The following is a 15,376-nucleotide window of genomic DNA, read 5'->3' on the forward strand; positions in this document are numbered from 1 at the left end:
TTAGGAATTGATTTTATTTTAATTTTAAAATGAATTAATAATAATTAAATATAAATCTCTTTGTAACAGAATTTTTAATAGACTTCTCTGTTAAAATTTAAAGTTATATTCAATCCAAGATCTAAAGTTTTAGTTGAAAGTTAATCAGTTAACATTCATATAATCAAACGTTCATATACTTAAGATAAACTTCTGACTCTTTATTTTGGGAAATATCTCTAAATTATTTCTAAATACAGTCAAACTTCAGGTTTCAAACTTAATTCATTCCTAAAAGTTGTTTGAAAACCAGCTTGATCTAAAACTGAAACAAATTTACACATAAGAATCAATGTAAAGTTGATTAATTCATTACCGACCACCAAAACAAATTCTTTTTATTATTTTTTAAAAATCTTTTCAGCTATATTTCATGCATAAAAATGCCTATAAAGGCAATGTAATATTATTTTATCTATATTTATTATATATATTAAATGCAAAATGTTCTGTTGCTGCCAATTGAAACTGAAACTAACACTTTACAAAGAAGTGCTATAAATAGAGACTCAACTCTGACTGCCTGGATAAATATAATCAAATCAATCAAGACCCAAAACAAGTACTTTATCCACACTTTCTAAAATATTGTTTCAATTGATTTGATTTTAATTTTAAATTAATTAAATAAATAATTTTAGTTTTAGTTTTGGTTAAAGGCCAGAGTTTTAATTATTATTTTTAGTTTTAATTAACTGGCTACCTACTATTAATAAATTTTTGACATTTAATTTAACTTGAGCATGTTTAAACACAAATTCTTGAATGCTATTTATATTACGTGAATGTTAATTAATTTGATATGGCACTTACTGAAAAAACTAAAATAGTATCTTTCCTGCATGCACATTAAAATTTACCATATTTACTTGAGTATGAGATGAGGTTTTCATTCATTTTTCACTGCTTCAAAAACCTAAGTCATCCTATATGTGCAAGCAAAGGATTCTTTGCATTGTGGCCAACTTGGCAACACTTCAGTGCGTCCCCGCACATAGTCTGTCTCCCTCTTGAGTTCATTCTTACCACATGCATTGTACTGGTGCCAGTCCTTGTACCCCAGTTCCAAAATAAAATTATTTTATTTTTTAAGATCTGTGATTTTTGATCTAAAACCAAAGCATTTTTGCAATAATTTCTGTAAACTGTGTATAGTTCATGCTGCCATTATAGGTCTACAGTCTATTTATTATAAGTTGGCACCTACTGTAAACATATTAAGACACATATCCGTGTTTATTGGTTTAATCCTACTACCATCAATTAAAAACCATGTTGCATCTCATTTGTCCACAGAAAATAGTTCCTTGTTATTTATAAAATCATGAATGAAATACAGGTCACTTAGCAATGATTATAAATGTAGTTATTTCATATTAGTTAAATTGTTATTTTTAATGTATATTAACACATTGAGCACTGAACACAAGACCATGTTATTTATCAAACACCTGGCTTTTTCCACCTTTATTAGTTGATAAACTAATAAAGGTGGAAAAAGCCAGGTGTTTGATAAATAACACGTTCTTGTGTTCAGTGCTCAATATACAGTAAAAACACTGTTTCAAGAACATTTAAACTTTTAGAATATTAACACATTCTGAATCATTAAAAATAAACTTTTTCCAGTCATGTACATTATAATGTTTTGGTTTTATTTTCCATTCATCATGTATTAAGGCAAACATGGTTGTTTGCCTTAATGCATGCATTTGATAATATTTTATTTGTGATTAAACAAAATAAAATTAGAATTGTATTAATAAATTTAAGTTTCTTTATTTTGATTTCTAAAGTCACATCTTGTCTTATATGCGAGATCATCTTATACAGTAAATACTGTAATGAGTAAATACAGTAATTTAAATAGCAATGTCATCATGATTTGTAACATGACATGAGGTGATCTCAGGGCCCACTAACTTGTGAATCAGTAGTCCTGTCATTGATTGGTCAGGCCAACTTTCTTTGACATAGGAAGTGTGGAAAGGTTGACTATTGGTGGCCGGCTCTGCCAAGTAGCTTGTTCGGCAACCAAGTTATCATATGGCAGCCAGGGCAAAAAATAGTTTAAAAGTTTGTTCTTAAACTGAATTGTTCAAAAAGCAAGGATTTGTTTATTATAAATGTATAATAAACATATAAATACAATAAATATATATATATATAATATATGAATTATTTAGATTATAATATAATCATTTTTATCTTTATAGTTAAATAGAATTTAAAAATACAAGTATCCCTTGTACAACTGTATTTCTGTATGCAGTTTTGCTCTAACATGGTTTGAAAATTGGGAATATTCAACATACAACACGACTTTTGGTTTCTCTCTAATGCAACAGTTTTGGAAATCCTCCATACAAAATTTCACAGTTTTTAAGTGTAAACTTCATTATTCAATTTTTTTTTTTTTTTTATTTAAGTAAATGTGTGTGGTTTAAAATTTTTGCATGGATTTTGATATATTGAAATTTTCAAATTATTTTGTGTTTTCCATCAGGTTTACTTTAATGAAAACTGATAGTGCAATTTATTTTCTTCTTTGTTCTAACTTTCCTATCAACCAGGTTTTGTTGTCATTACTTTCAGACTTTAGTGCTTAAGACTGTCACTGTGTTTTCTTTTTATAGATTAATCTACATATTTAGTAAAGTTTATTTAAACATTTTTAGGTAAATTGTGTTAAACTGTTTTTTAATCATAGATAAGTAATCATTTGTAAAAATGATGAACGAGTATGGCAGTATCTCAGTAAATGTTTGAGTACAAGTTTATGAATACAATTCTGTATTCAAACACAAATTCTGGAAAAAGTCACTAGGTACACTCGACTGAACAAACACAACCTGCTAGAACAAATTTTCAATTAACATAGTTTTACTTCGTCATCTATAAAAAATTTTTATGGTAAAAATAAAAAATATGAAAACGTTGCTAATATTTTGTAAAAAGAAAATGCCATCGTTTAACTAAAATTAATATTAATGCATAATACAGTACTTTTAATTGTGATTGTTAATTAATTGTTGATTGGAAATAAATTATCGATTGCTTTAATAAACATATTTCTCTTAGTAACGAAAAAGAATAGTATACTTTACTAACTTCTGGAACCTGACCCCATGTTTTGTATTAGGCCTTTGTTTTGTATAGCTTAAGAGGGATATATATATGAGGGTTATAAGAGAGATATATGAGGGATATAAGAGGGATATGTTATAAGAGATATATATATATATATATATATCCATTTATTTATTTATTTATTTATTTATTTATTTGTAATAAAATATAAAATTTGAATAAAAATCAAAATAATTTTGTTTTACTTTGTTAAAATTATTGAAATTCCATTAATAACACCATGTCATACAAGTTTTGAAATTGTAATAATTATTATTATTATTATTAGGATCCTAATTGGTATCGAGCTCGTCATATAGATGGTCGAGAGGGTCTTATACCTACTAATTATATCCATCGTCGTTCTGAAGTAAAACTAAATGCAATGCCGTAAGTTAAATATCATTTTAAATAATTTGATTTTACATATATTTTATATATATAAATAAAACCTCTCAAAAATTGTTGCCTGTAGTACTGAAACAGTGCATTAAACAGAAAAATATTATTAATGCAAAGTTTTCCTCTTTGTGTCCTTTATCCAGTTAGTATGTAATATATATAGCCATTACGTAATAATTGAATAAAGGATACAAAAAAACTTTCACTAATAACATTTTTCTGTTTAATGTATTGTTGCAGTACTACAATAACAATTTTTGGGAGGTAATACAAGGTATTCAAACATTTTTATTACTATGACATACATATAAAAAAAGTTTGCAATAAATGTACAAACAATTGTCCTGATTCTACACATAGTTAGCATCTGTTGATCATTGATTATTGAACACAGTTGAAAACTAATGGGTTATCTTTAGTTATACTTGCAAACTGCAGTAATGGAGGCTATTAGTTCTTCCTTTGTTTCAATAGGATTCTCATAAACCATATACTCCAGATATCCTAAAGGAAAATTCAAATGATGATAGGTTTGACAATCGGAGATCATGTGAGGCTACCTCACCCAATCTAGCCTTGATAAAATGTTTGATGTAAAAAATTCTTTACATTGATACTAAAGTGAATCAGTCCCCATTATGTTGGAACCACATCTGTCTTTTGTTGCAAGTGGTACATCCTCAAAAAGTTCCTGGCAAACTTTCCTTCCAAAGTTCTGTGTGTGGTAAAATGTAAGGTTCAATGAGAAAATTATTGATGATTCCTGTTCACTTTGAATTGGTGTTGATAGGATCAGATAGATGTTGTATGGGGATTTACATCCACTTAGACACGAAAGTTGTAGTTCTGCTTGCATAAACATTGTTTCATCAATAAATAATACTTACCAGATAAAAATTAAGACCACTCTATTGGTGTTAATAAACTTTAATGATTAAAACATAAAAAAATTATGTAAGTACTTTTGACATTTCTAGAATGTCATTTTCAGGTGAAAAGAAATGAATTTTGATATAAAATCTTAAATTTAACTTTTTTTTTTTTTTTTTAAATTAGTAGCAACAACTTTGTTGTTCTCCCTTTGTTGTATAGATTCAAAGAATAATGACTAACAAATACTTTTAAAAAAGAATATTAATTACTTAAGATTCATGTGAGTAATGATTAGTTACTATTCAGAGTTATCCTTAGAAACGTTTCACCAGCTGGTTCAAGTCAACATATAAAATTAGGAAATGATTACAGATGCAAATGTTCAAAAGGATAAATGGAGCTGTGTCCAAATAGTTTATAAGTATTCAATGTTGCATTGGTTGATTGACCTTCAGTGAAAAAGATAAAGAACTTTGAAAAATTATTTTTGAAAGCAAAGCATAAAATTAAGATTTAAAACTCATGAAGCTAATTTGACAAGTTTTAAATTCTAACAGTTTTAATATTACAATTTGTACTCATAATAAAAATTTCAAATTATTGCTTGCAGCTAATAAATTTTGTTTAAATTTAATAAATACCATTACATGAAGTATAAATAAACTTATAAAATATTATTTTAATTGTTCTTAATTAACATTTATTTTTACTTAACATTTACTTTACTTTACTTACTTAACTTTACTTAATTAACATTTGTCTTTATTTTAGATGGTTTCATGGAAAGATTACAAGAGAAGATGCAGAAGTTTTACTTAAACCAAGAGAAGATGGGTTATTTTTAGTTAGAGAGAGTACAAACTTTCCAGGAGATTATACATTGTGTGTATGTTTTAAAGATAAAGTGGAACATTATAGAGTCATTTATAAAGATAATAAACTGACAATTGATGAAGAAGAATTTTTTGAAAATTTATCTCAATTGGTTGAGGTAATGAATTTATTAAATTTTATTATAAAACTAATCTTTCCATTTAAATATTAAGTTTTAAAAATAATTTTTTATTATTATTACTATTATTAAATAGCATTATCAAAAAGATGCTGATGGATTATGTACAAAATTAAAAGAATCTGTACCAAAGAAAGGAGGTCTAGAATTTTCAGTTGATTCTCATGCATTTGAAGTGGCTGGTTGGGTGATAAAAATGCAAGATCTTAAATTAGGAGAGGTCCTTGGCAAAGGAGAATTTGGAGGCAAGTTACATTTTATAATATAGATAATATTTTTAATTTGGAGATCTTGTTGTGATATCTTTTTCATTAGTAATTATTGTACATTTAGTCCTGTATTTCTAGAATACTAAAATGAAGCTTAAAACAATGGAAGTGTCTGTAATTGTTAAGGGCCAGATTTATAAGTGTTAAAATTGTAATATATGCACATACATATGCATGTAAAAATGCAATATGTATGCACCACTATATGCAGGTTGAAATGCATACATACATTACTTCTGTCTACAAGCAAATCTTACTAACATCAGTTATGTCACATTTTTTAGGTGGGAGGGAAGAAAAATGTGACAATTGGTGACACAAGGAATTTGAAAATTATGACAAAACTCATATTAGAATGTTTCATGTAGGAGGTGTGCAATCAAGTCACCTCCTACATGAAACATTCTTTACTTAATTAACATTTAAAGTAATGTTGGAACACGTAATTATAAATAAAATTACGTGTTCAATAAAATTTATTTCTAAGCTATCTAATCAATAATTACTGAACTTATTTTTATATATACAATTACAGTGGTGTTTTGTACTTTGAATTTAATTTATTCCGGGAGATACTCCTAAACTTTGAACATGTCAAATATGGTTTAAAATGTTCCATTTGGGAAATTTTGAACTAAAGGATACAAAATGTAGGGGCACCCAAAAGCTGTGGAAAAAGAAAAATTGCTGGAAAAAATTGTTAAAAATCGATGAATAACACACAATAAAGTAAATAGAACTAAACGCACCAAAAATAAAGCAAAAAATGCATTGAAAACATACAAGCATAATGCAAGAGAGAAAGCAAGAGATGACTTGGACACACAACAAATTGCATTTATGCTTCAAGTACATTTTTTTCACTGCACACATGCTTCAAATTTCAAAGCATCATTCAAACTCTGAAGTGAATTTTTGTCAAATTTTGTGTTCAAAGTAAGATTCATTTGAATTAAAATGTACCACTGTATTTACAAGATGCTTGAGGATGACTGGATTCTTAATAACCTAGTTCTCCTTGTTCTATACGGGGTTTAAAATAGTTGTATTCAGTGGTACCTCGTACTTCAAATGTTCGAGTTCTAATGCTAAATTTTATAGAAATTCAACTCAGAGTTTGAATTATGTTTCTATGTTTAAACTACGTGTGAATTCTTCAATCCTTTCGTCTTCTGCTTTCCAGTTGACTGTCTGTTTGCTTCGGTTCCTAGACCAAGAATGTCCTTTTTCTCTTCTGTGTAATTGTAGGAGTTCTTATTCTTTGTGAGTCATTTTCCGCAAGGACAACCCTTTTGTTCTCTAACGTCTTTTGACTTGGTGAAACAGGTGGTCACATATCTTCATTTACTGTTTTACTCCACCCTTCTATGATAGACAAAGGGGGTGTATTGTTGCAGTTTTGAAATATGGTATATGTCAGAGTCTTTATTTCTTTTCCTGTGTTTTACTACATAGGAAAAATTTGACAGTTTTTTTTTTTCTTTTCTATCTTGTATGGTCCTATCATAATGGGCTCCAATTTCCATCTGTTGATTTCATTTTGTTTTTAATAAGGACTATGTCTCCTTCTTTAAAGTCGTCTTTACGATGAACTTTATCGTAATATTTTTTATTATTCTTGTGTGAACATATGGTGTTGTTTAGAGCCATTTTCCTTGTAGTTTCCAAGTTGGGGAAAGTCTCTTTGATCAAAGGGTTAAATGGTGGTATGCCATACATTAGGAAATTGGGAATGAATTTTGTTACATCGTGAAGAAAGTTGTTATTTCCTTGAATGACTTCATCCAGTAATTTTGGCCAACACATGTTCTTGGGATTTTCGTTTATCTTACATCATAGTCTTGTACAGTACACAGAGTTGGGTTTACTTTTTTGCATAATCTGTTTGATTGTGCACAATTAACTGTTGTGAACTTTAGTGCAATATTTTGTTTGTCAAGAAATTTCATATACTGGAATTTATTCAAAAGGATTTATCTATCTGCAAGAATTAGTTTTGGTTTGTTCAAATATTGGCTCTTTTGAATTAGATTAACAAAATTCTTGAAAGTTTGTGTGTGTGAACAAACAGTTCATACATATTGAGTGAAGTGATCTACAGTGATTTGTAGGTATTGTTTTTTAGAATTGTATTTTTGAAATCCTCCTATTGTGTCAATTGCAATAATTTTGAAAGGGTCATTTGCCAGACCAGGCTACTATAGTTTTCTCAGCTTTAATGTTCGATTAATTTTGTTCTTTTGGCAGACCATACACCATTTTAATAAATCATATTATCATCTTGGGCCAGTAGTAGCTCAAAGATATTAGGGATAACTGTTTTTTGTCCCTGTGACTGAACTTATAGTGACTTTGTTCAAGTAATTTGAGCCTTAAGTTTTCTGGTGTGTAGATTTTAGAAATTTTGTTTTTTACTCAAAAATTCATACCATTCTTACTTGTATATCCTTTTGGTAATAAATTAGGAGACAATTTCATTTGGGACTTAACAATTTTTTTCTTTTTCTAATAAATTGATTGTTTCTAAATGCTCACAATTACCATTGGGTTCTAGAGTTGGATTCCAGGATAGGCAGTCTGCTTCATCATTTTCTCTCTTCCAGCTTGATATTTTATCTTGAAATCATATTCACTGAGCTTTAATGATTATTTGAATAGTCTACAATTCGGTTTCTTGATAGATTTTAGTCACTTTATTGCCTAGTGGTCTGTTTTTACAATGAACTTGTTACTAAATAAATAATGGTGCGAATATTCAATTGCCTCTACAGTCGCCAAACATTCCAGCTCTGTGATGTGATAGTTGATTTGATAGGATATTTTTCTAGAAAATTATTGCCCTATGGGGTGGCGTTTTCGATCATTTTGCTTTAGTTTCAATACTTCTCTATTCCCACTTTACTTGCATCACCGTAAAGAATGCATTCTTTCCTTGGGTTGAATATTGCAAGTATTGGACCAGCTTTTAAATGTTTTTTGACAGTTTCAAATAAATTTTGACAATTTTCTGTCTATCTAAATTCTGAATTTTTCTTAAGTTGATAATAGTGGAGATTACTATCACTAGTTCATTCCCAATGCATTGAAATTGTTATCTATTAATTATTTGCTTTGGTTCCTAGATCAAGAATGTCCTTTTCCTTTTCTGTGTAATTGTGGGAGCCCTCATTCCCCTATTTTTCCATGAGGCGACCCTTTTGTTCTGTAACATCTTTTGACCTGGGCTGAAACAGGTGGCCATGTATCTCCATTTACTGTTCTACATGTGCATGCATGTGAAAAAATGCTCTCACTGTGTAATGCCATCTGTTGTGTGCCCAAGTAGCTCTTGCATTATGCTTGTTTTCAGTGATTTTGTTTCTCATTACTTTTGGTGTGTTTGCTTATATGATCTCTTACCTATTAACTGTGGCATCCAGGAAAGTAAGGGAAGCAATAAATCCTAAATTTTGACAATTTTCAGAAGAAGGTTGTAGTATCAACCATTGAGGTGAAAAAGGAACTTATTGCAAAGCATGAAAGTGTGTGGTGGATCTGATGGCCATATTTAAGGTGCCAACGGCAATGATGAGTACTATTCTTAAGAATAAGGAAGCAATAAGAGCAGAAAATGTAGCTAAACTTGTGACAATGTTGACCTCCAGGAAATTACATGTTATTGCGGAGATGGAAAACTTCTCTTAGTTTGGATAAATGAGAACCAATTGGCTGATATCATCATCTCTGAGAGGATTATTTATGAGAAAACCAAGCAAACTGCATAGTGAACTTAAGAAAGTGGACATTACTCACTAAGATACAGTAAATGCAATTTTCATTGTATTATACAGTATTTGTGCTTTATTTATTGTTTTCATGTTTCAATTTATTATTTAGAGTATTTAATTATGTTATTTTTACCTTAAAGTATGTGTATTTGCTGTTTATTGAAATGGATATTCTTTAGGGTCTGGGAATGGATTAATTCACTTTTCATTAATTATAATGGGTAAATGATTAAAACTTTGAACAATTTGAGTTTGAACAGCCTCCTAGTATAAATTAAATTTGAAGTATGAGGCACCACTATATTTTTGTTTACAGCCTATACAAATGATAAGAAATGAATAAATGCTCTTATTAAGTTATTAACTAATTACAGTTTTAGTGTCAAAGTTGATATTAATGTTCCATTCTCAACTGATATCATGAAGTCCACTAATGTTAGTTTCAGTGCAACTAGAACTTAAAATTTGGCTCATTTTGACACTTTGTTGTGCTGATATAAGGGCATTTCAACATGCTGAGATACTTGAAACCATTTTGTAGCAAGAAATGATTTGTGGTATACATTACAATGAAGAATTTTTCCGTCTGTTTTAAATGTCTAGGATCTAGACTGTTGTACCTACTCTATTATCAATTTAGCTGTTTTATCCATATTGCTAATTGAACCAAACTTGATATAACAGAATCTTTACTGAACATGCTCTATGTACAGAAGTTTGATTATTTTACTCACAAGAAATCTCTCTTATATTTAATTAAACAGTATATTTACACAATTTTTGAAAGATTTGAATTTAACATTATTAAATTATTAAAATAGCATTTACAATAATTTTAATCTAATTAATTCAAAGTATTTCGAGAATTTCAAAAATCAGAAATTTCCATGACTGCAAAACATTTTCATTTATGGGATTTTGAAATAATGCAAATTAGACAGTTCAAATTTAAAACATTTGTTCTCTCATGCATTCATTTCTAATTGAATGGAAGAGTGATATTTCTCATGTTTGTACATGTGCAAAAAAGATTCACTGCACAGATAGCAGAAAACACCACAGATCATTTTAAAAAATTAGCACTTAAAATCATGCAAACAAGTTATAAAGTTTATAAACTATTTAGCCTTGAAAATGGTCAAGTCTGCAAAATATGCATTATTAGACAACCTTAATTTGATCTATTTAGACCCAAATTGTGTTTATATCATGGTTTCAGCATAGTTGTTAAAGCAAAACATGCATCTGCATACATATCTGGCCCTTAATAATTATCTTATTTTTGTTTATAAGTTTTAAAACTTAAAATCACAAAGAAAATCAAATGCTTGATGATTTTGATTGTTTAACTCAAAATTGGAATCCATTTGAAATCTCAAAAATAGATCTTAAATTTAGACAGTGAGAAAATATGAAAAATGAACATTTTGTTGTAATTCCAGCCAACATGAAATTTTATCTGTTAAATAGTGTCAAAAAGAATTTTGAAATTAAAGAGAGACAAAAAAGAAAATCTATTTGTAAGCACTATTTCAGTTTGGTTTTTTGTAAAAACTGAAACTGTGGTTCCATGAGACCAATTCTTCTTCACTACAAGCGCACAACCACGTAAATAGACAGTAACAAGTAACTGAACTGTAACAGTAGATGTAACAAGTGATTGAACTGTTTAGAAACAAAGTAAAACAGTTTAATGGATTATATTATATTAAAGGTGTTTTACCTAGAAATTATGTGATTCACTTCCCTCAGTATAACAAGTCCTAGTTCACAAGAACATCCACAGTAGACGATGACATAATATATAAAAGTAAACAGTGTTCAATTTCACTTCTAAAACTCCTGGTTTTCATGTTTTGATAAATTTCCCCAATTAATGTCTATAGGCTTAGCTGAGATGCTACTCCGTGTTTTTGTTTTTTTATTGTAAACTTTTTCATGACTATTGCCATATTTTTTTTACTACAAATTTCCCTGGGGTTACTTTAATTTCACACTAATCTTGTTCATGCAATTTGACATATTCTGCACCTCTGAAAAAATTTATTATATTTAAACATCATTTGACTTGCACAGTTTTTTTATTTGTATGGAAATTTTCATAAGTCCTCAACTTACAAGTAATTATTTATTATAATTATATTACGATTACTAATTACTGCAACTTGAACACTAACTATAGAGTGTATTTACTCGGACACATGGCAAATTTCATCACTAATTTTTATTCAGTTGATTAAATTAGTGATGAAATTTGCCATGTGTCCGAGTAAATATACACTATAGTTAGTGTTCAAGTTGCAGAATAAGTACCGGCACGGGTTTCATAAATACTAGATTACTAATTACATTTAAAGATTTGCAAAATTAGTTATTAGTTGTATGCATTATGTAAATTAAATTGTCTTTGCTTTTTTGGGATGGCAATTTATTTCATACATGCTAAGTATGATTTTCAGGGATTGATTTTTTTTATGACGCAGTTCCTCACCCAAAACATAGAAAAATAAAAAAAAGCTAAGTGGTGAAAAATGACTCTTAAATATTACATACATAATTAATTATTTCAAAATTTCATGTACTGCATTTAGATTGACTAGAAATTTATATGACATTATCCACAGATGAAACTTTGAGATTTGTAATAGAAGGCAAAAATTCAATGTATGGGCATACAGAAATACATTAAAGAAAACCTAAAATAAAATTACATAATTATAATAAATTATATTACTAGTTAAATTACTAGTTAACTATATTACTAGTTAAATTACAAAACAAAAACATATATATCTGCATTGAGCTTGAGCAGTATTAAAAAAAATATTAAAAGGAAAAAAGGTATAAAATAGCAAACATACCTGAAAAAACCAAAAATATTGTTTAATTAGCCAAATTAGGACAAAAACAATTACTCAAAAATGGCAACAACACTCCCTGATGGCTGAAATTGGGGTTCCTGTACATTGGGGTGCTTGGGGCATATGCACCTTTCATCTGTGCTGCCCTCTTCTTAATCTCCAAGAGGACTCCAAATTCCATTATCAACAAACAGAAAATTTCTGACTTCTAGCCTATTTTGAAAATATATATATAAACTAATGAACAATATTTGTCTATTGCCCCATGTAATTTTATAATATGTTGACCAAAACTTGACCTTGAAAACAATTAATGCAGTTTTCAAGTTTTGAATGTTATTCCAACATTGAATCATAATTTGAAACTTCTTACACAGTATATGATGCCCCTTTTTATAGTCTGTGGGTGCCATTGGCTGAAATAATCAAAATACTATCTTAACATATTCATCACAAAATAACTGATTAAGCATAGAAACATTATTGATCAAATTCTCCAAAAAAAATTATTTTTGGAAAAACTATATTTATCTAATTAAAGGTAATGCTTATCACCAAAGCAAATACAGTACATGTCCTAATTTAAATGATAAGAGAATAAAAATTGGTAATTTAAAAAAATCACAAAACTTTTAAAATGGAGATGTTTAAAGAAAATCTCAAAGAATCACAATGTATTGTACATTCAAGACCAATCAAATCACTTTTAAATTTAATTTATTATTATTTCATATTATCCATGAAAATCATTGACTACAGAACTTTCATACCAGATGCAAAAGAAGTTTGAATATTGTTTCACATTGACTCAGTTTATGATTAAATGGTAAATACATAAAACGTATTCTTTTCTTCAAAATTGTGTATTTCTCTGAGGGAGTTTATTCATATTAATAATTCATAAAATAAGAGCTATTGATTTATTTCTATGGTTTTGAAAGTTATAGGTTAAATGAAGTTATTCTATATTTGGATAAAAAGTATAGTACTTTTTCTTGAATCTTAGAAAATTAGGCATGGGGAGATATCCCAAGAGTATCATAGCCCTGTGGGATGTTTCATAGTTATAACAATTTTTATTGTTTTTTCATTAATGTTTGTTTACAAATCAGAAATGAAATAAAATCATCACATTTAAAATACATTAAATAAATATGTTTTGACATGCTTTTATTTATTTTTGGTTTGCAAACAAATAGCTAAAAATGTTAGTTGCAGATTAATATATTTACAAGTGAAAATCAGCATCATTAGTTATCCAATGTAAATTAAACTGTAATTTTTAAAGTGGTTAAAGCAAAAGGATTGTCAGATTAAATCAGACTTCTTTACCGCTACTATTAATAATTAAATAATTTGGTACTAAAGATAGGCATTATGCATCATCTTTTATTAAAATTAATAATTAAATTAATATTAAATAATATAGAAAATTCTGGAAGAAAAGAATCTGCCTGGAGTGGAACTCAAACCCACAACTGTTGTTGCTTATGTGGATGCATTGCCAGTTACGTAACCTGGACCTTCATCCAATCCTTTGCTTCCAGACATATTTACTTTATATATAGCCATCCCTAATTACTTTTGATGCTAACTAGGGACGACTCTTCACCCTATAATCACCCACTATGTCACTCAGCTGACTAGCACTTTTCTTCCAGAATTTTCTGAATTGTTTAATATTAATTTAATTATTAAATTTAATAAACAGTGGTGCATAATGCTTACCTCTAGTGCCAAATTATTTAATTGTTAATAGCAGCGGTAAATTAGCCAGATTTAATCCCGCAATCATTTAGCTTTATTATGAATATTTGTCTTTGAGACATTTATATATGTTTAAAGTGGTTATTTGTAAATTTCTTAATTTTGTTGCCTAATTTACAGAAACAGAAAATATTATACATAAATAATTTAAATAAAACATATAGTCTATGAGAAATTATTATATAAAACACATTTCCAATTTTTCTATTTAAAAATAAACCAAAATAATTAAACTCCTTACATTTAGTCTTTTGTAATACATTAATTAACATTTTTGAGATTTGTAATCTGATAAGAATTAGTCTCAAAAATGTTAATTTTGCAAAAGACTTAAGTGTAAAGAATTTAGTTAGAAAAATTTATATATAAAAGTTTATATTCTACACAGAATCATAATAAAAAGTTTGATAAAATATGAAAATTTCAATCTTATATTTTACTTCTACAAATGCATATATAACTTTAATATACAAAATATATTGAATAATGTTTAAAAAACATTTTTAACAAAATTGTCTATAAACTTTAGTATATATGTTAGTTATATTCTGAAATTGGATAAAGCTAGGATTAACCAGCTAATGTTAGCTGAATCTAAGTTTTTTGATTAAAACAAGTAATAATCCATTAATTTTGAATTTCATTTGTATAAATCTTGCTTTATCCAAGTTATAAGCAGATAAAGCCGACATTATCCAAAAATGGATGGTTGAATTAGGAGCAAAACTAAAAATTTAGGCATTACCACACTGTTTTGGATAAAACAAGATGAAAATTTATGGCTTCACTTTAGCCAGATAATCTGCAATCTTTTCAATGCAGATTGGATGGATAAGGAAGGAACTTTATTTTAAAATCAACTAGAATTTATTGTTTTTCTATTGCATAAAAGTGAGGTAAATGAAAATAAATTTTGCCAGTTATTTCACCATAATATTGCCAGATTTAAGCTTAAAGAAAATTATATATCTTCAAAGCTAAAAAGTATAGATTTAGCTTTAAAGTAAGAAAAAGAAGTTCCGTTTTCTTATTCTGATTTACAGAATAATGATATATACAGTACAATTTCTGATATATACAGTACATGGGTCTCAAATGGAATATGCCAGCATCATAGTAATAAGTACAATTGAAAAAGATCCTCTGATGAAGCTTTTGATGAGTTTTTGTTGTGACACCCACTTAACTTCAAATAAAGGTAGTTTTGTAATGTGTTTTTACATGATCTTATATTTGTTTAATAGGTGTCTTAAAAGT

At 28.1% G+C, this 15,376-nt stretch overlaps 1 protein-coding gene across 1 annotated transcript in view; it reads left to right on the top strand.

Annotated features, from left to right (window-relative positions):
- The window catches only part of LOC136976464 (tyrosine-protein kinase CSK-like), a 57,426-nt gene that overhangs the window by 28,346 nt on the left and 13,704 nt on the right, over nt 1–15,376 (top strand). The window contains exons 5-7 of the mRNA XM_067271748.1: nt 3,458–3,558; nt 5,215–5,434; nt 5,532–5,700. Of these exons, the coding sequence (XP_067127849.1) occupies nt 3,458–3,558; nt 5,215–5,434; nt 5,532–5,700 (490 nt within the window). The remainder of the gene's footprint in view (nt 1–3,457; nt 3,559–5,214; nt 5,435–5,531; nt 5,701–15,376) is intronic.

The sequence above is a fragment of the Centruroides vittatus genome, unplaced genomic scaffold (assembly GCF_030686945.1).
Source record: "Centruroides vittatus isolate TY-2023 unplaced genomic scaffold, ASM3068694v2 contig_400, whole genome shotgun sequence".
NCBI lineage: Eukaryota > Metazoa > Arthropoda > Arachnida > Scorpiones > Buthidae > Centruroides > Centruroides vittatus.